Source organism: Cheilinus undulatus, linkage group 22, assembly GCF_018320785.1.
Source record: "Cheilinus undulatus linkage group 22, ASM1832078v1, whole genome shotgun sequence".
Classification (NCBI taxonomy): domain Eukaryota; kingdom Metazoa; phylum Chordata; class Actinopteri; order Labriformes; family Labridae; genus Cheilinus; species Cheilinus undulatus.
In genome coordinates, this window is record NC_054886.1 from 30,539,381 (window position 1) to 30,564,295 (window position 24,915).

Consider the following 24,915-nt stretch of genomic DNA (forward strand, 5'->3'; position numbering starts at 1 on the left):
TACTTTCTGGCACGGCGTAATCGTGACGTCAGCAAGCAGCAACAAAAGGCCGGTGCAGTTATGGTGGAAGAGCTCAGCGTAGATGCTGCTAAAGTGCCAGTTTGATCAGAACTTGACAACATTCATTAAAAGAAGAGTATTAAGTAGTTTTCTTTTAAAAAATGGCAAAAGTTGTGTACTGACATTTCTACAGTCGCCATGGTTTGTGGCGTTATGCAGTTCTCTATGGCGTTTACTCCTCGGTAGCAGCTCTTTTGTTGCTCTGATTGGCCCGTAAAGATGTGACAGACAGAGCGTTCATCCAATCACACTCCGAGTGTAGAGCACATCCACACGTGCCAGGTTATACTTCAGCTGCTTTTTTGCCACCTTTTGTACAGTTTTGCCTGTTTTTGCTGCACTGAACCATTTTTTTCCCGCTTTTTACCCATTTTTCCCCCTTTTTTCTGTCAATTTCTTACCACTTTTTGTAGATTTTTTACCACTCTGAGCCCATTTTGTCTACTTGTCACCATTCATGCCACTTTTTGACCATGTTTGCAACTTTGAATTAAATTTTCACCCATGTTTGCATTGTTTTGCCACTTTTTTGCTACAATTAACCCATTTATGCCACCTTTTACTATTTAACCTGTTTTGTATCTTTTTCCAATTACTCAGTTATTCACTATATTTCCAAAAAGTTGTCCGTTTCTTTTTTTATTTTATTGCATCCTGAAATGATGCTTTCTTCTGAGGGACACTGAAGTGAAGAGATGACACGTCGTTTGTTCACAGCTCTCACGCTACAGAGTGAACCCAGAGGAGATGTTGCCCACTCACATTTATGTGTCCCTAACATCTGGTTTACATGAACATAGATTGAGAGAAATATTGAGGGCCAAGGCGGTCCGGAGCCACTTTTTTGAATAGTTCCCACTTTCTTAGTTTGTATGTTTTTCTCATTATGTTCAATGACATGAAATTTCATATTCTCTTTACAAATGGTTTGATGCATTAAGTCAAGCAGTACAGAGAAATCCAGGAGAGCTGTGTGTACAGAGAGATGCAGAAGATTTGTAAGTCCCAGTCTATAAGCAGCTTCAAACATAAAAGATACAGCTGCTGAGTTCACAGCCATCAAGTTCTTATCAGGATCTCAAGGTACACCTGAGGGAGAACCAGACTGACAGTTATATAAGTTTCCCACAAGCAAGTTCACAGGTGATCTGGTCAGTATCTGAGAGAGGAGCAGGCTGACATTCAAGACTCCCACGCACAAAGTAATTATGGAAAAGCAATGTCAGCGATTTGTTTGACAGCCAAGGGGCCTCTGGTACCACACATTCATTTGTTTTTAAAAAGCCATGACAAAGTTGAGAATATAGGATGGTTAGGAATGCAACAATTGGACACCAGTATTTCCAAGGATTTAGAAGGTAATAACCATCTAACAACTAGTTAGCAAGCTAACAGCAATCTAGCTTTCCCTTCACACTTTTCAAGGGTAACCGTTGTTTTTATTATAAACCCATTGTGTAAAAGCCTAGAAGAGAAATACAGTGGAGCTGAATGTTTACATTTTGACATGAAAAACACAAAGCGTCCTCTCTATGTCCACAGGTGGTGTTAATGTGGCGGAGCAGCAACCACTCACAGCCACTCTTCCTCTACTCCCTCATGAACCTTGAACGTCGAAACCCTCCTGCATGGTGTGGCAGGTATGTCACAGTTTACACACAGTTTGTAGAGATTCAGAATAGACTACGGACTTACAATAATAAGATTAAAATAATGTTTCCACTTTTCCTTACACTATTAATCTGACTGTAATTTGATCAACCATACAGGAACTGTGGTTAATAATAAAGAAGCCGTAAATGTCTACTTCCTCTTTCAAGGCAAGTAATGGGTCGCCATGGCGACAGCTTTAGTGTCAGACCTGTGAGCTTGAAATGATAACATTGGGACACTTGCTGGATGTTTTACAGCAATTTTATGGCAGATCTGGTCAATTTTGCCGGAGTTACCCCTTTTTATGTGAGAAAAAGGCATCAAAGATTGACAAGCAGTCATTTCCGTGCCCTGTGACTTTTTTTTTTTTTTTTTTTTTTTTACAAGATTTTGATAACATTTCATCCTTGAGGGCACTGTTTACTTTCCATTAAAGATAAAGTGGATCTGATTAAATCCCTTGGAGGAGATAACCTCAGAACGACCCCTGGAAGTGGCAAGTTTGACCAGTTTTGTTACAAAAACGTTAAATGGCGGACTTGTAGTTTACTTGGTAATATGGGTCAAAGAGGCTTTTTAATGGGTCCTGGCATAATCCATAATGCCTGTCAAGTTTCAGAATCATGGGTTGAATGTGGTTCAAGGGGCTGACTTTTTTAAAAGTTGTAGGGGCGCCAGTGAGCCAGTAGGCCCCCCAAACCCACCAACTAAAGCCAAATCATTTTTCTCGCAGGGAACTTTACCTACAAATTTCATGGCTGTACAGGCATGTCAAACACCTGACAGAACTACTTCCTGTTTCATGGCGAACAAAAAAATCACCAAGACCACACTCTTCCACAAAGGCTTTTGACCTGTAACAATGTGTAAGGTCAATGTCTTGGGATGCCCCTGGACAATTTTTAGCATGACTTGGACAACCATCTAGGAGTTGTCATGTAAAATTCACAAACAGTGACTTCCTGTTGCCAGAGGGAGGCACCCTGCAATTTTAAGATTTTCAACATGAATGTGTTCAGTCCCAGACTGTTACTGAGCACATAGAATATAATGCTCAGATATGAGGATGTTTGCCAGAGTGATGACTGATAAAAAATATGGCGAGATAAAATGTCAACTTTTTTGGGTTTTAATCCCGCTGAGGCCACACCCTCTGAAGAAAAGGTAAAATATTTGTGTGCATTGTTGAATCAGCTCTTTGAGCTCATCCTGACATAAATTTTATGATAATATCCTGGGTCAGCTTGAAACTGTGGCTTGTGCCATAAGGCATGGCATTCCTTGTCACCACTAGGAGGTGCTGTGATCCGTCTACAGCAGGGGTGTCAACCTCAGTCACAGCAGGGGCCGGATTCTGGATTTAGGTCTAACCTGAGGGCCTAACAGGGTCAACATTTAACCATAACAGTCAACCTCATTTTTACCAGTAATAAAATATGAAAAAAAGCAGCACTGATGATAAATCACTTGGAAATTCAAAAAAATAAAAATGATAAGTTTAAAGGCTCAAATCTAAGGAAAAAGTTCCAACTTATTAGTTCAAAAGATCAGAACATGGTATTAAAAATGGAAAAATAATGTTTTTAAAGGAAAATATATGAGGAGAAAGTTGAAATCATTAGTTTGAAAGATCAAAATATAAGATCAAATTTGATATCATGAGTTTAAAAGTCAAAATGTGACTTAAGATTTTAAATTGTGGGTCTTATGGGTGAAAATATGGCATTAAAAGCCAAAATTAGGAGTTGAAAATGTCAAAATATGAGCTAGAAGTCAAAATCATGACTTAAGAAGTTACAAATATGACTTTAATTTAAAATTAGGAGTTTAAAAGGTCAAAATATGAGAAAAAATTGAAATCATGGGTTAAAAAGTCAAAATGTGACTTAGAATTTTGAATTGTGAGTCTAATAGGTCAAAATATGGGATTAAAAAGCCAAAACTAGGAGTTGAAAAAGTCATAAATATGAGCCACAATGTAAAATGATGACTTAAGAAGTTAAAAATATGATTATAATTTAAAATTGGGAATTTAAAAGGTCAAAATATGAGAAAAAAAATTGAAATCATGGGTTTAAAAGTCAAAATGTGACTTAGACTTTTAAATTGTGAGTCTAATAGGTCAAAATATGAGATTAAAAAGCCAAAACTAGGAGTTGAAAAAGTCAAAAATATGAGCTACAATGTAAAATGATGACTTAAGAAGTTAAAAATATGACTTTGATTTAGAACTTGGAGTTTAAATGGTCAAAATATGATGTAAAAAGTAATTTTTTTTTTTTATTTAATATGTCAAACTATGAGAAAAAAAATCAAAATCATGAGTTTTAGAGTCAAAATATGGGATTTAAAAGCCAAAGTAACGAGTTCGAAAGTTAAAAATATGACTCAAAATTTAAAATTGGGAATCCAAAAGATAAATAGGTGACACATAAAGTCCAAGTTATGAGTTGAAAAGGTCAAAGTATGAAACAAAAAGTCAAAATCATACATTTGAGTCGTAGTCTTGAGATGCAAAATTAGAAAATATGAAATAAAAACACAAATTAATTTCTTTCTCCACATTCTTGACTTTTTATGCGATCTTTCCTACACTTTACTTTTTCAGATTTTTATGGCTTAACTTATACTGCAGGAAATCTGCAGACCTCATACTGGTGGGCCAATTGTAATACAAATGTGATATGATCCTGCGGGCCGGATATAATCATTCCACGGGCAGGATTTGGCCCCCGGGCCTTGAGTTTGACACCCCTGGTCTACAGTGTGATGATATGAATGCATTCAGGCCTGGACCCCATACATAGGTGGGAAGTTTCAGTCAGATCAAACCATTCACAGCAGAGTTACAGGCTATTCCTGTTTATTGAAAAATATGCGAATTTGAGGGCGGGCCATGGCCACGCCCTTGTCCTCAGGGCTGTCTTTTATTTTTGTTTTGGAAGGATCCATGTGTTTGGGCATGACCTGCCCTGGGGCTAAAAGAGATACCTTGATTTGAGTTTTAGGGCCCTGCAACTAGCTGCCTGTGGGCAGACCTGCCCACAGAATTGGCTGGGCTCCTTCACCTACCTCAGCAGGAGAGAAATGAAACTTAAAACCATCGCTTTTGTATTAACAGGAAATAGAGCAAGGTTTTGCTGCAGATCCTGCCTCGTAATTCTTATCTTTATAAATATAAGTGCAAGGTTTCACATAGCTATCAAGGCTAAATTTAACACCAATTAATAAGAATGCAAAGCATTTGTTAGTGTGATATGCATCTGTTTTCATACAAGGACAACCAGCGCTGTACAGTAAATCACAGTTTCATCATTACAGCAAGACGAGCATTTGCAATGAAAGCTCACGTGTTCTGCATGAATGACTACTGAAGCTTTCTGGAGCCTGCCTTCAATACATGAATTATAGGCAAATTTTCAAAGACATCTGGAGGCCATGCGTCACTTCTCCATTAAGATGATTTCTGCTGTGACAGTCACTTTAAATAACCACGACACGTAGGTGTGAGACTGAAATAGCACCCAAAAACTGTCAATTTTGTGTTCTACACCCATCAATTGTTTTCTGTTAACTGGAAAGCCTATCATCAAGTCAAAAGCAGGAAACTGTGATAAATATATGAAAGAGGAAAGTTGTGGTGTTTGCTTTCACTTCATTGAAAGTAAAAATATAAATAGCATCTGATGGTTTTTTATCATTTTTATTTTTACTTTTCTTGACTTTGTGATGTTTGGTGGAAAAAACTATGTATGACTGTGTCTCCACCTCACATAACCGTGCTCTATTTCCTGTTAATTCAAGAGCGATGGTTTTAAGTTTCATTTCTCTCCTGCTGAAGGGGGTAAAGCTGTTGCTGACAAGACCACATTTCCATTAGTGTGTATTGATTACTAAATCACTCATAAAATTTCATAACTTGTTAGAAAAGTGTGTTTATCATTGATTTAACTTGGGTTTAGTAGCAGTATGAAGAGAAATGCTCAGAAATATGTTACCAAGTTGGTACAATGTGAAAAGCATTGCTTTTGTGCTCTATTCACAGCCTGTTTCAAATCACCTATGCAAAAGGTGCAGCTGTTCAGTGCATTCTCCACGAAGGGGCCTCCCAGTGTTTATTTAAACTCCAGATTACACTGATAAAATGTGTCAAAGATTTGAGTAACAGGAGAGCAGCCTTCTAGTGTTTAATACAAAGGCTTGAACTAGTTTTACAAACCCTTAGTGAGCCTCGGCCCTCTGCAGATGAAACATACAGAATAACTGTGTTAAATCTTACGGATATGAACATGCAAGCCATCAGACGTGCTCGATGTAACAGTGTTGGAATGTGGCCTTATGTACCCATCTTTTAAGAAAGATAATAACAAATGATGTCAGGAAATAAGCGTGGTAAAAGATGGGATCAGCAAACAACTATTGGACACCGTTATTTACAGGACAAATAAGAAACAGTGTTTTAAAAAAGGGGGGAGCTTAGCTCAAATGAAAACCGAAAAGGAGGGGCATCTTGGGGGTTCAAAAGAGTGGTCAGCTTCCTCAGACCAGATAGTCAGTTGCCTTGGCAACAGAAGTTTGTTGCCATATTCTCTTGTTTGTTACATAAACTTTTCTACAAACATTTCTGCCTGCTGTCAGATCTTTTAGAGCCTTGTCCCTTTGTTCAACAAGAAACAAACTTCTTTTTTTTTAACGAGTTCGTCATTCCTGTCTGACTCCCCTGCGGCAGTGTAGCGCCACATTATGTAATTACGCCACATTATGTAATTACGCCACATTATGTAATAACCCTAACCATAGGACTTAGTGTGGGCTCCAAGGTATGCCCTACCCAACTACCTTGCCCTAACTCTAAGCGCTTAGTGACTTATGCCTAAACCTAACCCCCCTTCAGGGCTCTAGACTAAACACCTAACCTTAACTCTAGGACTTAAGGTGGGCTCCAGGGTATACCCTACTACCTTGCCCTAACCCTAACCGCTTAGTGGCTTACAAAATGTGGCGTTATTACACAATGAATTGAAAATGTATTACATTATTATATAATGTGGCACTACAAACCCATTTTTTGGCAGTGGTAGTAGTAATAGTTGTTTAGTCTTAATTGTATCCTTCAGTGTCAGAGATGGCGCCTGTTCCTGATGTTTACTGTGAAGAGAATCAACCTTTCTCACTGTGTGCCTTGTTGCCTTTGCCTCATCTTTATCTTTTCATAAATGAATAGATTGAATTAATGGGACGCCAGCAGGAGGCAACTAAACCGGCGAGGGAAGACACAGCCTTCCAGATGGTGGATTCTACCCAACCGTAAAGCTGAGGAACAGTACCACTCCTAAGAGCCCTCTATTTGTAGGGCTCCCAGAGGACTCTTCTGACTGGCCAGCAGACCGCCTCTTTGCAGCCAGCTCAACTGACTGATTCAACTCTTCTGGTTTTTGGCAGTGATGCCAGAACCTGAACCAGACAGCATCTTTTTGTTGAACTTAAACAGAAATCAACTGAGCCTCTGAACGCTAACACCATGTCCAGTCCCTTTAATAACCCCTGTGCCCCTGGGAACCAAAGTTCCACCCAGAGACAGTATGAACTCACATACACACGGACTGAAATGGACTCTCAGGGAGCGTCTTCCTCTCTTGGAGCAGGTTTCAGCTTCAGTTCCTCTTTTCCAGTGACACCTGAAAATTCTGGGCAAACAGTGTCAGCATCACTGAATTATAACCAAGTACAACGCATGGAAAAGGGAATTAATTTTACCAGTACTCAAAGGGATACGATTTGCTCTAGAGGCGCCAGGGAGGTCTCCTACCCGATGAGCTATGCCTCCTCCTCTCTGGAACATAGACATGAACTAAACATTGAAAGTGGCTATAGCATCACGAACTTGTCAGAGAATTTTGTAAGGACATCAGATGATGGCTCTGCATTGAAGTCAACACCTGTGCTTTTAAACTATGCTAGCAATAATGACTGCGATTATACAGAGCATGGGACACAAAGCATTCCAGGGTTAGGTGATTATGATGAGCAAGTCGCAGACAAACCAGAAGTCACTACAGAAACCTGTAATCGCAAGCACACTGCTGAAGAAGCTTATCTAATCCTTCTGCACTTTGGGCTCGAGAACGAGGATCTGAATGTTCTCGTTGATCTCCCTGAAGACCCTAACCATACTAATTTGCCACCTATATTGGAACAACTGCGCCTTAATAAGGAAAAGAAAGCTGCCACAGCTGTGCAGTCCACACCTGGTCTTGAACCCCAACTCACCGAAACAATGAGTGGAGTGGATGATAACAGTTTGAGAAGTTGCGGTGGGACAGTGATGAATCCAGATGAAACTTCATCAGCTGTTCCCCAGTTGAGTGACATGAATGCGTATGGACATCCTAGCAGGAATACAGCAGAGGCAGGGGAGGACTTCAAAAGAGAAGATGACAGCAACAATAGCAGTGAAAGAAGGAATGTGTTTTTAATGGACACTGATGAAGGACACAATCAAGAACCTCAGCAAAAACACACTGAGATCAAAAGTAGTGCCTTTGGTTCCTCAGATGAGAAGGGGAGTTCTTCTACCAGTCTTAGCCCTACATGCAGTTCAATGCCAAGCTTTTCATCTCCAAGCAGTGATCAAACAAAGCTGACTTACCAAGATATTTTCAGCTCTGTCTCTCTGCCAAAGAAAGACACAGGAATAAGCAAGTCTGACTCCTCGGAACCTGTTCCTTTGAATCAACCTGAGGTGGATTGCCAGTCAGCATTGAAAACCCTAGCACCCTCCACACAGTCCCGTGGTTTGCATCCCACCCAACCAGGCCGTGTGCCCATTGACAGTACTGAAGCTAACGGCACAAAGAATCCAAGGAAAGTAATAGTTGAACATATTATAAGACAGAAGGTACAAGAATCAGTGCAACAGAGCCAGAAACCAGTGCACCGGGTGCCGAAGCCGACTTTACAATGGCTGCCAGGGATATTGAACAACCTGTCTACAGTGTGCCCAGTGTCACAGACAGGACAAACAGGGATGCCTCAAGATTTTACGAAATCAATTCTCGCTCCTGGTGTCATCCCAAATCCACTGAACCTACCAACTTCCAAAATGTATCTGAAAGACAAGGCGGCAGTTTCCGAAGACTGGCCAACAGCAGAGATGATGTATGACTATGCAGCAGCCCCACCAAGAATCTTTCCTCATACCTGTGTTCTTTGTAACAAAGAATATGCCAACATGAAGGTAAGTAGAGGCTTGTCTCCTGTCTTCTCTCTTAATGGGAAATTGTTGTTTAGTAAATATTTCAAAATGTTGTCTTTTGAATTGTTGATGTTATTTTTTGTCATTTTTTGAGGGTTATCTGAGTGGTTTTAATTGTCTTTAAAAACTGAATTAGGAATATTCAATTTTCAAAGCTACTAAAAAGGAAATGTGTTTGTTTGCTGCTGCCTGGGTCGTGGGTACTGTGTGGAGGCTATGCGTTTGCCCTTTCTTTGCCATTCTGAAGTTTTTGTCGTGAGACAACACACACCAAGTCATGACGATGGTTCAGGATGTCCCAGGACATATACCGAGCTTTTGTTTGGAATGCATTTTCAGTTTTCCTCACTAATTTGGGATTATTTGGACCTGCTGTATATGTACATTTGAAAATTGTTTAGTTTGTGCCCAGCCTTACTAAGACTATGTTATAAAGAAAAAAAGTCTTAATAGAAAATAAAACACGCTGTTAAGATTGTGGCATTGTCAGTGATTTTGATGCTAGGGAGGCCTGTCTTGATGTTGTGGCTGTTTTAACTACTAGGACTGGATCTACCACTTGACTGGCCTCCTTCACCTGGAGAGCAGCCGACACCTCAGAAAACAGTCAGTACTTTTCCTTTATGATATATTTTCTCTCCCTTTAATTGTTGTAAATCATCAGTTCATTCAGGAAATGTGTTTTCGATCGTCACTTTGGATGTGCGAAAAACAAGATTTTTTTAACTTATGTTTGTTTTGCATGTGCAGTTGTGAAATTTGTTTCCCAACAGGTCTCTTGACCTTTTATATTTTTTTTGGTGTGTTTCCACTAAATGTTTGCCGTAGTTCAGTTTGTTATGTTAGTATTTGTCAAAAGTTGGGAAAGGTCCAAGAATAACAGGTCACTGTTGGGGTACCAGGTATAACTATCAGGGTTGGAAATTAACTTTTTTGCCTGCCTGCCACTATTGCTGGTGGATTCAAAAATCTACCAGACATTGACTTTTTTGCCACCTACTTTATTTTGGCATTCAACACAATATAATGAGGTATGATATAATTACCAAAGCTTATAGTACAAGTCAAAGACTATTTAATAAATTTGACTGTTTCAGTGGTATTTTCCTGCAATATGAGTGTTAGACTTGCAAAAGTCAAATATTTTGTGCATGGTTTAAAAGACAGTCTGGTTGCAGATGTAGATCTCTTGTCAGACCAGAGGTGCTGTAATTTACAAGTATAATGTATTTCCTCTTTTAGAATTCGTGAACAAACCATCATCTGTACGGTATGTACGGCTGCAGCCAAAGATTAATAGTTTTTAACTCACTGCCTGACACTAGACCCTCCTTAATAATCACAAATGTCCCTTATCTCCAAAATATTTACATTTGGATTTAAGAGGCCAGGTGTAGTAGGAGACAGAAGCAAGGTCCAGTGATGCACTTATTCTCGCTAAAATGTAAACAGTATATACTGAATGTATATAAAATGTACATTCCCCAGGGGAACTGCTGTTCTTTCCCAGGGGAACGCTGCATTCCCCTCTACATGTAAATCATCATGTACTCTCCCCTCTAAATGTAAACATAATGTACTCTTCCAGGGGAACTGATAAATGTTAAGAGGAGGGGTGTGTTGAGTGAGCAGAGGAAGAATCAAACATCAGCATTATGTCTTAACATTTACAGTATCATGTTTGAACACAAGTTATGTCTTAATCATTTACTTCTAGTGTGACTTATACCAAATGGTGCTTTTTATTGAATGTATCCATGCATATAGACTGTATAACCCTCTGATTGCATTTATGAGTGAGAAACAACAAGCCAGACATGCAAACAACCGTCTGATGGATCGGTAATGATAAGAAAATCAAGGAACATGTATAAGGTATAAAATTAAATATATATTTTTTTAAATTAAGATATTCTGGGCTGGTTTATAATGGTTGCTAGGGAGGAGCAAAAGAGCTACCATTATAAACAGCCCCAAATATGGGAATTTTAAAGAAAACAGGGGCAGGAGCTCTGCCTTTATCTATGTAGCTTATGCAGCTAATGTTAGCTTTGTAGCTGTTTTAGTATAGATATTTAAGAGATTCATGAGCTTAAGTTGTGGCTATGTTAGCTGCATTTTCCACATAGTTTATGTAGCTAATGTTAGTGTGTTAGTTTTGTCAGTAGTTATATTTATTAGCTTGAGCTTCAGCTTTGCTACCTACATTTAAACGCAGCTTTTGGCTGATGTTAGCTTGGTGGCTTTGTTAGTATAGATATTTATGAGCTTCATGAGCTTGAGCTCTAGCTTTGCTAGCTACATTTTTTATGTAGTTTAGTAGTTTTGTTAGTATAGATTGTTGTGAGCTTCATGAGCTTGAGCTTAAGATATGTTAGCTTATGTAGCTACTTTATCTATGTAGCTTATGCAGCTAATGTTAGCTTTGTAGCTGTTTTAGTATAGATATTTATGAGCTTCATGAGCTTATGCTGTGGCTATGTTAGCTGCATTATCTACAAAGTTTATGTAGCTAATGTTAGTGTGTTGTGTCAGTATTTAGCTATATTTATTAGCTTGAGCTTTAGTTGTGTTAGCTACTCTTAAATGCAGCTTTTTGGCTAACGTTAGTCAGGTGTCTTTGTTACTATAGATATTTTTGAGCTTCATGAGCTTGAGCTCTATCTTTGTTAGCGACATTATCAACGTAGTTTACGTAACGAACGTAAGAGTGGTAGTTTTGTTAACATAAATTGTTATGAGCTTGAGCTTTAGCTATGTTAGCTTATGTAGCTACTTTGTCTACGTAGTTTATGCAACTTACGGAGCCACACAAGCTGCAAGCATCCCAGCACACAGCTAGCTATGAATATTGCTGTGATTTTAGTTGAAAACCTGCCTGGTAGATATCAAAGAATTTGGCAGGACCTGGAATCAAACCCTCAACCTGTGCATTGACGACTCTAGTCTGGACAATGGAGGTTGGCAGAGATGAGCTGTCTGGCATTGTGCAGCTTAGACACCTTTACTGGGCCCCATTGATCAAATCAGAGCAATTTCAGAGTTTACCGTCCCATACCAATCAGGACAACTGAGTGGAAACACACCAGATGATTTGTACTCAGTGAATATTCACAGAATGTGTTCATCTGTTTTAGTTTGATTAAATATTTCTGTTTGTTCTTTTGTCAGATACCCTAACTGGGATGGTGAGGTTAAACCTGGGCCAAGGTAAACTTCCTATCCTTCCCAGACACTGTACCACTTTGTTGAGCCTGTGTATTGTGCTAGTTGAAGTTTAAACTTGTATTTCTACGAAGTTCATCATCATCATTTCTTTATCCCATGCATTACAAAGCGAGAACCCCCAAGTGCTTGATGTGTAGTTGAAATACATTATTTAACTAATGTGGTTGACATGTCATTGTAAATACAGTATAATAGGAATATATGGGTTAAAATGTAAAGATGGTACACAAATCTTAAGTCAAGTCTGTTGGGTGTGGGCAAAGACTTATCTGTTCCATGATTCTTTTCAGGCCTGCCATTAACACCACCAGTCCCAAAACTTCTACGTCTTCAACAGGGAGCAGCTGCAGTTCAGAATCCCCCAGCCCTGAGCATCACCATAGCCCAGAATGTCGAAGGTATAGACGCAGAAGTCGATCAAGGTCTCCAAGGAGTCCCAGACCCAAAACTTCAACAGGAAATAAAAGCTGCTCCAGTTCAAGCTCACTTAGCCTGCAACGTCACCACAGCCCAGAGCGTCGAAGGTATAGACACAGAAGTCGATCACGTTCTCCATGGAGTCCCAGACCCAAAACTTCAACAGGAAATAAACACAAAAGCCGCTCCAGTTCAGGCTCACTCAGCCCGCAGCATCGCCACAGCGCAGAGGGTAGAAGGTATAAACGCAAAGGTCGATCACAATCTTTATTTAGCCACATACACAAACACAAGTGTGTAGTATGTGAATAATAGCTCTCATTAGCTAATATCTTTGTTAAATTTGTTGTTTAAGTATTTAAGAGAAGCCTATGTCAGATTTATGACACATTCTTGAAGAGCTGGATTGTTCACACCTGTTCATTTAGGTTTATGAATGGTATGTGCACATACCTCCCAGTTAGAATAGAGAAACTTCTCTTATATGCCCATATATGGGCATGAGACTGCAGGGCAGTGAGCAAACACAGAAAGCCCAAAAGAATGGGGAGTGAAGGAGCAAGATTTCAGTGGCATCAACATGAAAATAAACTGTAAAAACATCCAAATAACATTAAAAAAGGAAGATTTAATTGTATTTCTTACCACCAGTATGATAATCTCTTAATTAGCACATTTGAGTGCAAAATTCAACATTTTTTACCTATCATATTAGCACCCAAATGTTCATAAAAGTGCACTAGAGAGTTCTCAGATTTTGCTCAGAAAACAAAACCTTTTGAGAATGTCAGAATCTTCATAAAAACCACATAAGAGAGTTTTAATAACAATGTTGTTCTTTTGAAATTTGGTGAATAAGGCCCAATCCATCCATATCTCCCCAGAGCATTGAAACTTTCCTACAAACAAAATTAATTTCCCCTTGTTATGTGTCATCCTTTTTAAAAGCTGTACATTCACAGCTTTCATTAGATCTCTCTCTTTAACCTCTCCCAGCTATAGGTCATGTTCAAGGAGCCCTAAGAGACAGTCCTCTAAAGAAGAGAGACCCTCGTCTCCAAGGAGAGATCATGGTAGACGATCACCACGAAGAAGGAGGCATGAGACTCATTCGCGAAGGAGGAGGGGCAGCGAGAGCAAATCACCACCAAGGAGGGTTGATGAAAGATATTCACCACCTAGGAGGATGAGTGGTAGATCACCACCAAGGATGCTTGATAAGGGAAGGTCACCTCCAAGGAAAGCAGGCGATAGACAGACCCAACCATGGTGGACTGATCAAAGGAGATCCCCTCCAAGGAGCCAGGACAGACATTCGTCCAACAAGCAGTCATCCCCTCAACAAAAAGGACCAAACTCTGCAGAGAGTCTGGCTAAAAAACTCTTGGAATCACCAGGTTTGGAAACTGATCATTTTTGCGTGACAGATTATGCAATAACTGTCTTTAAAGATTTGTAACCAAGTATATTGAGAGGTTTGAGAGCATCATTGGTCCTTGTATTTTCCATACTAAGAACTGTTGACAAGTCAAGGACATACAATATTCAATTCAAACAAAGTAGGCTTTATAAAACAGATAAGTGCCATGGTTTTTCCCCAAAGGAAATAATGGATTCAGACAAAAAATGCTTTCATGACATTGATCCCAATAGTTAAAGATGATTTCTGTAATGTTGACTTTGCTGCTTTTGTGTCTTGACCTTCCTGTCGTTTCCTTTCTTTAAGCTGCCCAGTCAATGTGCAATACGCCTGAAGTGAATGCCTTAGTTAAAAGTCTAGCTCCAGTTTTGTGGGATGAGCTAAAAAAGATGTCATCCTCCTCCTCCACTTCATCTTCAAAAGGAGGGGAACGCTCCCTGTCTTCTTCCTCTGCAAGGTCAAAGAGACTGTCGTCTTCTTCATCAGTGCCCTCCTCCTCCTCTGCAGAAAGGACGACAGAGTCCAAAACAATTCCTTTCAAGGTAAAGTTTAGCTTAGAGAAGAGACACAAGAGTTGTTTCACAGAGATTGTGGTGGTATAACACCTCAGCACCTTGTGTGGTAAAATCAATCATAGCCTTTTAAATGTTAAATGAAGTCCTGCAGCCTCTCTTTTACTTTTTAAAATTGTTCTTTTGTTTGTCTTTTCTCTGTTTTTCTTCACTAAGGTGAAACTAAAAGGAGGTACCTCCACAATGGAGGTAAATGTAGAAAAAAAACTAGTGTGAGTGTAGTGGTGTGTATTATTGGGCTATCAGGTCTTGAAAGCTTAGACAACAATGTTAATGTCCTGTCCATCTGTAGCAATTCTGTGCTCATATACAGTACTGTGCAGAAGATGTTGTTGCATGTTTAGGCATGTTTGGGCCACGTTGAGGTTAAATTAAGGCACATATGTGGCAAGAACACTGTCTGAGGGCACCGTCAGGCCAGAAAGAGGATTGACACAACCCTGTTTGTGTTCTGGATGTCCTTGCATGTTACCACGGGGGATGGGAAAATAATCTGTTGAAAAAAAATAACAAAGTCCACACCTTTAGGGCGGAGTAAGGGGAGGAAATGGTGAGTAAGCATGGCTTGGGGTACCATCCAGGAGGTAGTAGGGTTTCCACAAGCCCCTGGTTGTGCTGTGGCTGTCCCAAGGACCCAAGAACCCCTGGGCGTACTACCAGGGGTGAAAAGGACCAGAAAAAAGAGGTGCTGTTTAGCCTGACCTTTGCTGCCAAGAGACGCACATGAGTCAACCTTGACTCTAACCCCTTCACTCCCCTCTCCAGCCCACCTTAGGCCCCCATGATAGTACCCTACATGCCTAAAATCTATGTGCATGACTGGATCCAAAGTTTTTTTTATGAGCCATATCAAAACTCCTTTGGAACCAATGTAAAAGGTTGCAGAACAGCTATGCTCAGAGGTGTATTTACCCTAAAGATGTTGATTTCTACCATCTTGAAAGATACAGAGGCATACTTTTGGCCTTGACTCCCTGATGATTGAAGCATTCTGTTTTCATGTCCTTTAGGCAACTGTGCAGTTTGAAAAAGAAGAAGATGCTGAGAAACTTAATAGTTTGAAGTCCATCAGTGTAAGGGGAACAGCACTTACAGTTGTCAGAGAAAAGGTAGTTGTCTCTTTTTTCCTCTACTAAGGAAAACATCCGTTTGCTGAGGCGTTATAACACTACAGTTTTATCTAATAATTACAGATCTACTTTTTACAGGTCTCTGGGGCTGAGAAGCTGACGAAGCATCCTCCAAAGTAAGCTTTACTTTAACAGACTATTCAAGAAGAGGTTTTCAAAATTCTGTGTATGTTTTCATGTTTATCTTCAACAGTGTATTATTTGTGAAACATATTGATGCATGTTTAGGTAGATGAATAACAGTGTTTTGAAGAATGCCCCCTTCCTGATTTATTTCTTTTGTATGATCTAGGTCATACTACGGGTCTCTGTGTTGATCTTCTCCATATATTTAAACAGTTAATAGCCCTTGTTTACACATGTATATACCTAAAATACAATAAATTCCCATCCCTAAAGACTGAATATATGATAAAAACAACCCATTGTTTTATAATCAATTATAAATGCAGAAAATACTTACATTTATGTGCCTCCATTGTAGTCAGTTGGGCCATTTTGGAAGTGAACACATTGTGGGTACTCTGTGCCTCATATAACTATTTACATTATATTTTGGATTTTAGTTATAGAGCAGTTGATAATAATTTGTTGTTTAAGTATTCCCAGAATGCGCCTTTAGTAGAAAAAGAGTGTTTTAAGACTGGTTTGTAGTGAACACTGCCCTCTGCTGGCTGTATATGGTAAGCAGCAGCTTATTTTTAAAAACTAGTCATTTTCTGCAAGCTCATGGAGTGGACAGTTGCATTCCGTGTTTCTGTAGATCCCTGTTTCTCATGCGCTTGAAGAGGCATAATCTGTAAGTTTTCTTGAATGTTGGTGTATATTAGAGCTTTATTAAGCGAGGTGAATGCTATCTTTGTGCTTATGAATACATTTTATTTTTTTCTGCTTCCTTCTTTTTTACAGTGCAGACACTGCTGCTTGCTCCCTGCGTTGCTTACATTCTTTCAATGATATCTTTCTTATTTTGGACTAAAAGTAGCAGACAGAAGGTCTCTGACATTCTTTAATCACTGGAGACATACCTTTTGAAAGACAAAGGGGTTTCTTGCCATTTTTCAGTGTTTTATGACCTCTTCAGTGCTACTTGACCATGGCCTGTCAACAGCACAAGCCTGTACCACGCCACTTGGAAACACAGCACTCAGCTAAGCTAATTAGCTTCAAGATGCCTCCTCTATCTACAGATGACTACCACAAACTTATACAGAAAATTGCCGTGCTGGAGACTAAAATTCACCGCCTAGAAGTTAATGTGGAAGTAAACGGGCAAGATGGGAATGACACCACTTTACAATTGGCTCAAATCAGCGGAAAGGAGCTAGCTAACACATGGCTAATGAGCACAAAAGAAGCTACCACGAAACAGGTAGGCTCTGTTCTGTGTAATAAATCTACAAGTATTAGTCCTCCCTGGAACCACCTTGGAGCAAAGCCAAAGGGCAAATCATGTCTCTGGGTAACGGGAGGACTTTTAACAGGCAGAGCACAGCGAGCTGAGATATGTGATGAGATCGGCTGGCCTGCACTCCCTCCCAGGTAAAGTGCCTCCTCAACCCCCGTATCTGGAAGGACACAGACGTGAAAAGCTGCAAAAGGGAGGATGAGCGACAAACCTCCAAAACAATCATGTATTGAGCTGCAGAACAGATATTCTCCACTAATGAAGGACTCTGGATCTTCATCAGATCATCCATCCTCAGACGGCGGGGTAAGGACTGATAGCATGTCAAACAGCAAAAAGCTACAGGGAAAGCTAATGCCTGGGCCTTAAACTTTGATTGTGGGTGACAATGCTATTAGAGACTTACAGAGGGTATGCAGTAAAAACACCGAAGTGATCTGTTTCCCCAAGGATATGGTTTTCAACATGACAGAAAGGATTCCATGTCATAGATGAACATCCAACTGCAAAGACCGTCAGATACATGTAGGGTTGAATGATGTTGCTAAACAACAGTCAGAAGTGTTAAAACAGGACTTCACTGAGCTGTTGAATACTGTGTGAATAGTGAATAGTGTGTGAAAGCGGATGTGTTTATCACTGGACCAATACCGCCGGTCAGAAATCCAGAGGATAGATTCAGCAGGTTGCGGGCACTAAATAAGTGGCTTTCGACTGCATGTACTGTCCATTCAGTGCATTTTATTAAACATTACCATATCTTTTGGGAGCACAGACATCTTTTTAAAGCAAATGGACTTTTCCTGAACAAGCCGGGAGTAAAATTGTTGGCCTCTAATCTATTTACGTCACCCATCTGTCCCTTCTGTCAAGGACTTTAAACAAAAGGAATCAGCCAGGGAGAAAGAAAAAACATAGCGGAATAAAAACCTTGAAGAGGAATAACATTCACCCCCACCCAGGAAGAGCTCTGAGCCAAAGAGGCATCAGAGTCAAGAGGAGGCAGGTTCTCCACAGGCCTCCATCCCCCTCAGCAACCACAGCACCTATGACGGTCCACCTGCCTCACCCCGGCAAACCCAAACCAGGTTCCTCTCTTCCTTACTCTCCCTTTCTCCCTCCTCACCCCACTTGGAGTTCACTGACCAAATGAAGGAGCTGGTCAAAGCTGGACTAAGATGTACCCCCCGTCCCTCTCCCATCTTCTCTCCTATCAACACCCCACGTCGACCACCTCCACCACCTCCAACACAGGCTCCAAAGCCCCATCACCTAGCCCCTCCATCCCTCTGAGGAAGCATCATGTACTGTCTCCTCTGCCCTACGAGGATGATAAGGCCGCTTGTGTTCGAAATGTTACAAACACAAACTGATGTGTTCTGGGTCCAGGCTGTGAGATTATTAGCAGTCATGAGTCTTCCCAGGCCAAGCTGGGGCCCTGTATGCTAGCAGGTTGGAAAATTCCTATCTTGATTAGTCATAGAAAACCAAAGGTGAATTTGCTAAGAAACTGGGGGCACAAAAGTGACGGCACAAGATTGTCAAATTTGAAATTCATTCCCTGTGAATCACAGTCCATCCCAAAAATTATAGAGTATGTTCCTACAACACTAAGACTAGCTTTATTGAACATCAGATCTCTGGCTGGAAAAACCTTTTAAATCAATGATTTTATCACTGAGCACGACCTTGATTTTATGTTTTTAACTGAGACTTGGTTGGATCAAAATAACAGCACAGCTGTTCTTATTGAGTCAACCCCTTCCAACTATAGTTTTATTAGTGAGGCCAGAGTGAATCGGAGAGGAGGTGGAGTGGCAGTTTTATTCAAAAACTCTTTCCAATTTAAAAAATTATCTTTCAGTAGTTTTTCTACTTTTGAATATGTGGCTCTTCAGCTGAAGACAGGCCACCTAAATACTGTGCAGACTTTTTTTGATGATTTCAATGAACTGCTGTCCATATCTGTATTGAATATGACTGCATTATCATTGTTGGTGATTTTAACCTCAATGTTGACAACCCTCAGGACAGAGGGGCTAAAGAACTGTACTGTACTCTTGACAGCTTTGGGTTGAGTCAGCATGTGTCAGAGCCCACACATAATAGAGGGCATACTCTGGACCTGCTTATCTTCAAGGGTCTGAACATACACAAGGTTGTTGTGAGCGATGTGGCCCTGTCTGATCACGGCTGTGTTTTCTTTGAGAGCTCTATCTCTGTGCATACAAGTAGTCAGAGAGACGATATCATGGAACGATGCATTCCTGAAAACACCAGTGAAATGTTTAACCAGCTTTTTTCTTCCACAGCCACCCTGCCCTGTAGTTCAGTCAGTGAGCTGGTAGATAACTTTAATTCTGAAATGTTAAATGTTTTTGACTCCATTGCTCCCATAAAGTTGAAGATTCTCTTTAGCAAGAAAAGTTCTCCATGGAGAAATGCCATGGTGGTGAAAAATGAAAAAAGAGTGCCGAAAAGTGGAACACAGGTGGCGAAAAACAAATCTCCAGATTCATTTTGACATCTATAAAGAGAAACTTCACACTTATAATCTACAGCTGAGGAATGCTAGGCAGTCGTTCTTCTCAGACATAATCACCAGAAACAAAAATAATGCTTGAGTGTTGTTTTCTACTGTTGAGAGATTAACAAACCCCCCTCTGTCAGTAGCACCTGAACTTCATTCCGCCAGGGCTTGCAATGAATTTGCTTCTTTCAATAGAGAGAAAATTCAGAATATTAGACAGGCAGTGAGTCCCTCCACGCCAGGTTCAGCATCTGTGCTATGTCCTTTTAAAAACCGCTTAAACACCGTGACACAGTTTAATCCAATCAATGACAAAAATCTGGAGGACACTCTACACCAACTGAACTCCTCCTACTGCTGTCTGGAAGTTTTACCCACAGGTTTTTTAAAAAAAGGTTTCACATGTCATCTGTTACAGGTCGTAAACACGCTCTAATCTCAGGTGTCTTCCCACAGACCCTGAAAACAGCTGTTATAAAGCCTCTATTTTAAAAGAACAATCTATAAAAGACCTTAATAAACAATTACAGGCCAATATCAAATCTTCCTTTTTTAAGTAATATCATTGAAAAGGCTGTGTTTCAACAGCTAAATTATTTTCTGACAGTGAACAACTGCTTTAAAATCATCCAGTCAGGTTTTAGACCTCATCACAGCACTGAGACCACTCTGGTCAAGGTGTTTAATGACATTTGCTTAAACACAGATCATGGCAGAACTTCAGTCTTAGTGTTATTGGACCTCAGTGCTGCATTCGACACAGTTGACCACAAAATATTACTTGACCAGCTGCAAAACTGGGTGGGACTGTCTGGAACAGTTCTTGATTGGTTTGCATCCTACTTAAAGGCCAGAGTTTATTTTGTGTCAATAAGTAACTTTAAATCTGAGCAGACCAGAATTACATACGGAGTCCCCCAAGGCTCCATCCTGGGGCCTCTTCTGTTTAACATCTACATGCTTCCACTCGCTCAGATCATAGAAAACAACAAAATAAATTACCATAACTAAGCAGATTACACATAGCTCTACATTTCAATGTCCCCAGGTGACCATGGCCCCATACAAGCACTGGGTAAATGCATGGAACAAATTAATTAGTGGATGTGCCATAATTTTCTTCAACTAAACAGAGAAAAAACTGATGTAGTTGTTTTTGGACCCAAGGAGGAGTCTCTAAAAATCAGCATGCAGCTCCAGTCACTTCAGTTAAAAACCTCAGACCAGGCCAGAAATCTGGGCGTTGTCATGGATTCAGACCTGAATTTTAAAAACCACATTTAAACAATCACAAAGTCAGCTTATTATCACCTGAAGAATAATTCTAGGATTAAAGGACTAATGTCACAGCAGGACCTTGAAGAACTGGTCCATGCATTTATCTTTAGTCGAGTTCACTACTGTAACAGTGTCTTTACTGGTCTGCAAAAAAAGTCAATCAGACAGCTGCAGCTGATCCAGAACGCTGCAGCTCGAGTCCTCACTAAGACCAAGAGAGTGGACCACATCAGTCCTGTTCTGAGGTCTTTACACTGGCTCCCTGTCTCTCTGAGAATAGACTTTAAGATCCTCCTGTTCGCTTAAAAAGCACTGATTGGTTTAGGCCCAAAATACATCAGAGACCTTCTAGTCCAGTATGAACCATCCAGGCCGCTCAGGTGGTCTGGTGCAGGTGTGCTCTGTGTCCCCAGAGTCAGAACGAAACATGGAGAATCAGCATTCAGTTTCTACGCTCCATTATCTAGAACAAACTCCCAGAAAACATCAGGTCAGCTGAGAGTCTGAGCCCTTTTAAATCAAGGTTGAAGACACACCTGTTCACTGCTGCCTTTGACTAAAAACTTTATTACTTTTCAAATTTTCTATTTTCATTCAAACTCTGCACTGTAACTTTTACTTTAATATCTGTGATTTTATCTTTTTGGGGGGTTTTATTTGTTGTTTTTAATTCCCTTTTACATTTTTCTTCTAAAATGTTTCCATTGTATTTCTTTTTCCCCTTGTCATTGTATCTTAATATCCTGTGTGAAGCACTTTGAATTGCCTTGTTGCTGAAATGTGCTATACAAAGAAACTTGCTTTGCCTTTAGTGATGGAAGCTAACTGTTATCTTGTTGTAGTATTAGCTAGCATGGAATATGTTAGCATACAGCTTTTGCCTTTTACTTTATGCACATGCTGTGTTCAACTATTGCTAATATTAAGATTTTGGATTTACTGTTTACATGGAATATATTTTGAATGTTCATTTTATGCATTTGTCTAGGGACTGAATGCTCTGTATTGTTTTTCTGTATCTCAGTTTTACAAATAAGATGTGGTACATCAGTAAAAGCTCTGAAGTATGGACACACTTCCTGAGTGCTTACTGAAGCCATAAGTGTTTAGCTTGCTGCATAGGCACATTTAGCTGAGGGCATACTCCTCAGTTTCAAGTAGGGTCTTGAAAAATCCTTAATTTTAAGGCTATGTACCCCTCAGCTCTAGCCTTTGATTCAAAAGAAAATTGGGATACCCCTTCACCTGGCATGAACGTGCAAAACCAAGGGGAACAGCTAAGTTAAGGGCTTAGGGATAGAAATTAGAATTGGCCCTAGATGTTGTTCTGGGTCCTTTTTTTCACCCTCCTGGATGAGTCATAGATGTGCTCCTGGAGTTGTTTTGTAAGGCCGGCCACTCCTGGGACGGGTCACCACAGTTTCAAGTTTTCTCCACTTGTGGATAATGGCTCTCAATGTAGTTTGCCTTAGAAATGGCTTTGTAATCCTTTCCAGACTGATAGATGCCTATGACTTTGTTTCTCAACCTTTCTTGACTTTCTTTAGATGGCGCCATGATGTCTTGCTTTCTGAGATCTTTTAGCCTACTTCACTCTGTCAGACAGGTTCTATTTAAGGGATTTTTTTTACTTAACAGGTCTGGCAGTAATCAGGTTGATGAAATTATTCCTAACTCAAAGAGGGGATTGATTTTTCACATAGTGCTAGGTAGCTTTGGATGGTTTTATTCCCTAATAAAAGAAATCATGATTAAAAAACTGTATCTTGTAATTACTCTGGTTATCTGTGTCTAAAAATAAAATTTGTTCAATTATCTGAAACATTAAAGTGTGACAAACACGCAAAAAAATATGAATCAGGGAGGGGGAATGCTTTGTTTTTATGTTAAAATTCCTTTCAGAGTTTTAGCCTGTGAAGGTCTGTTTTATCATAATTCTTTCTTTCTTTATTCATGTAACATTCTTTGTTTGTTAACAGAGAACCTGCCGCCTCCAGTGTCTCCACACACCAGACCTCTAATTCCACAATGACTGAATCTCAGTGTGAGGAATCTTTGCCCTCCAGAGCTGAAAAAGCACCAACAAGCAGGCGTATCAGTCAGACAACTTTAGCTAATGATTCAGCTGAAGTGGAAAGGAATGTAAATGAAGAAAAAGTCTTGGCTTCCAAGAAAAAAATGGTCTCAAAAAAGACAGCTGCAAAAACCAAACGATTGAGAAAGTTTCCTGCTGAGGGAGAGAAGAAGACAGCCGTGGCAGAGCAGGAAGCATCTTTGGAATCCAAGGCCGCTTCTCCAGAAAACCCTCCTGACACTGGGGACTCCGTAGAAACACCCACACCTGAAAATTCAGAAACCAAAGTTGAGAATTCTGGAGTGAAGTTGAAAGAAACTGGAGTATTTGACGTGCCTGTAAACACTACAGTTATTAAACCAGTAGAAAACACCTGCACAACCCCAGAGGAAACAATCTCAGCTATGCAGAAACATGAAACTGAAGCCAACGAGCTCACTGAGTCAGCTGCTGAAACAGAAAGAAACTCAGAAGAAGTGAGCGAACCTTCGGGATCTGTAGATCCAGAAAATCAGCTCCAGATCATTTCCAAGCTTAATCCATGTGAATCCAAGGTTCGGGAATTTTTGGAGGGGCCCAGAGTCACAGCTGAGGTAGTTAAGGAAGAAGGAATAGTTCTTGATTATAAGGAATGATGATATTTTATGTGAACTTAGTCTGATTGTTCTTTTCCATGCCACAGTCTGGTAAAGCTTCGCCTCCTACCATGGTGAAACTATATGGGGTTCATAAATCTCTGACCCACAGTGAGGTGCTCTCAGCTGCTGAGAACTTTGGAAAAACAAAGTCGGTGGTGCTGTTCCGGATCAGTTCAGAGGTATGTGTAGCCAGTGGAAGGATAATTTCTTTACTGTAGTATTTAATTTACTGGTCTTTTTCAAGTCCATGTCTATGCTCACAGAGAACTTGAATATGACTGTCAACCGCAAAAATGTATATTTTCATACATCCAGTGGTATTTCTCTTGAGTTTAGATCAAAAAATAAAAAAAAGATCATCTCACATCTTGAATTGTTATCAGAGTAAATGGTCTTGATTATTGTTAGGTTATTTGTTTGTCCATGAATAGGCAGTTGTGATTTTTGAGAGGGGAGAAGATGCAATGAAACTGAAGATGGCGGGGACCCTTGATGTTGATGGAGCTCCAATCGCCAGAGTAAAGGTATTAGACATTTATTTCATTCTATGTCTCTTGAATCTCTTGTCCTCTTGTGTCCACACTGAAAATACTGTTCTACATATAAAGGCAAATTTCAATCTGTTCACAGGAAACTATTTCTAGGGAGGAAAAGACACTTCCTCAGAGGTAAGATGTTTCACAAATATCTTATCGGGTATCAGGTATAGCATTGGCATCTCAAGTGGGGCGCAGGACCCTGTCTGCTCTGAAGTTGTCCAAATTAGATGTACATATATTTAAAAGAAAATTATGATAAGAACCATAATGTATAAGGGCCAAAACAAAAGATGTTAAAAATGAAGAGAATCTGTTAATTCGGAAGAGGATCAGGGCCATTGAAAAAAAAAAAAAGAGAAAGAAATTGAGACACAAATTTTTTTTGTACTCGAAAAAGTCAGAATTCTGAAATTACAGATTTTTTTACAGAACTTTTTTCTCAGAATTCTGAATTTAATCTCAGGATTAGAAATAAAAAGAGTGCATCTAAAAAAATCTGTGGCCCTAATCCTCCTATGTTTTTTTTTCTTTCTTTTTTAAACAGCTTATAGATCATTTTCAAGTAAAGACAAAAACTTTTATTTTGTCACACACTTTAACTGTCTGGTGGTACAACCAATGTAAAACTGATAAAAATGTAGTTTACCATAAAAAACATTATTCTTTTTTTGAAATGTTTGTACTCTTTGTAACAAGAGCAACAGTAAGTGTCT

At 39.8% G+C, this 24,915-nt stretch overlaps 1 protein-coding gene across 2 annotated transcripts in view; it reads left to right on the forward strand.

Moving 5' to 3' along the window:
• LOC121504596 overlaps positions 1 to 24,915 on the forward strand; it is a 60,059-nt gene that overhangs the window by 3,719 nt on the left and 31,425 nt on the right. Inside the window, exons 2-14 of one of the 2 annotated variants that reach the window (XM_041779520.1) lie at positions 1,603 to 1,700; positions 6,938 to 8,950; positions 9,513 to 9,574; positions 12,140 to 12,178; positions 12,487 to 12,852; positions 13,610 to 14,010; positions 14,340 to 14,575; positions 15,616 to 15,714; positions 15,814 to 15,851; positions 22,931 to 23,618; positions 23,708 to 23,842; positions 24,095 to 24,187; positions 24,294 to 24,331. In XM_041779520.1, coding sequence (XP_041635454.1) covers positions 7,235 to 8,950; positions 9,513 to 9,574; positions 12,140 to 12,178; positions 12,487 to 12,852; positions 13,610 to 14,010; positions 14,340 to 14,575; positions 15,616 to 15,714; positions 15,814 to 15,851; positions 22,931 to 23,618; positions 23,708 to 23,842; positions 24,095 to 24,187; positions 24,294 to 24,331 — 3,911 coding nt within the window. In that variant the 5' untranslated portion in view covers positions 1,603 to 1,700; positions 6,938 to 7,234. Of the gene's footprint in view, positions 1 to 1,602; positions 1,701 to 6,937; positions 8,951 to 9,512; positions 9,575 to 12,139; positions 12,179 to 12,486; positions 12,853 to 13,609; positions 14,011 to 14,339; positions 14,576 to 15,615; positions 15,715 to 15,813; positions 15,852 to 16,501; positions 16,535 to 22,930; positions 23,619 to 23,707; positions 23,843 to 24,094; positions 24,188 to 24,293; positions 24,332 to 24,915 lie in introns of those variants that run through there. The other variant, XM_041779521.1, reaches the window with a different exon arrangement.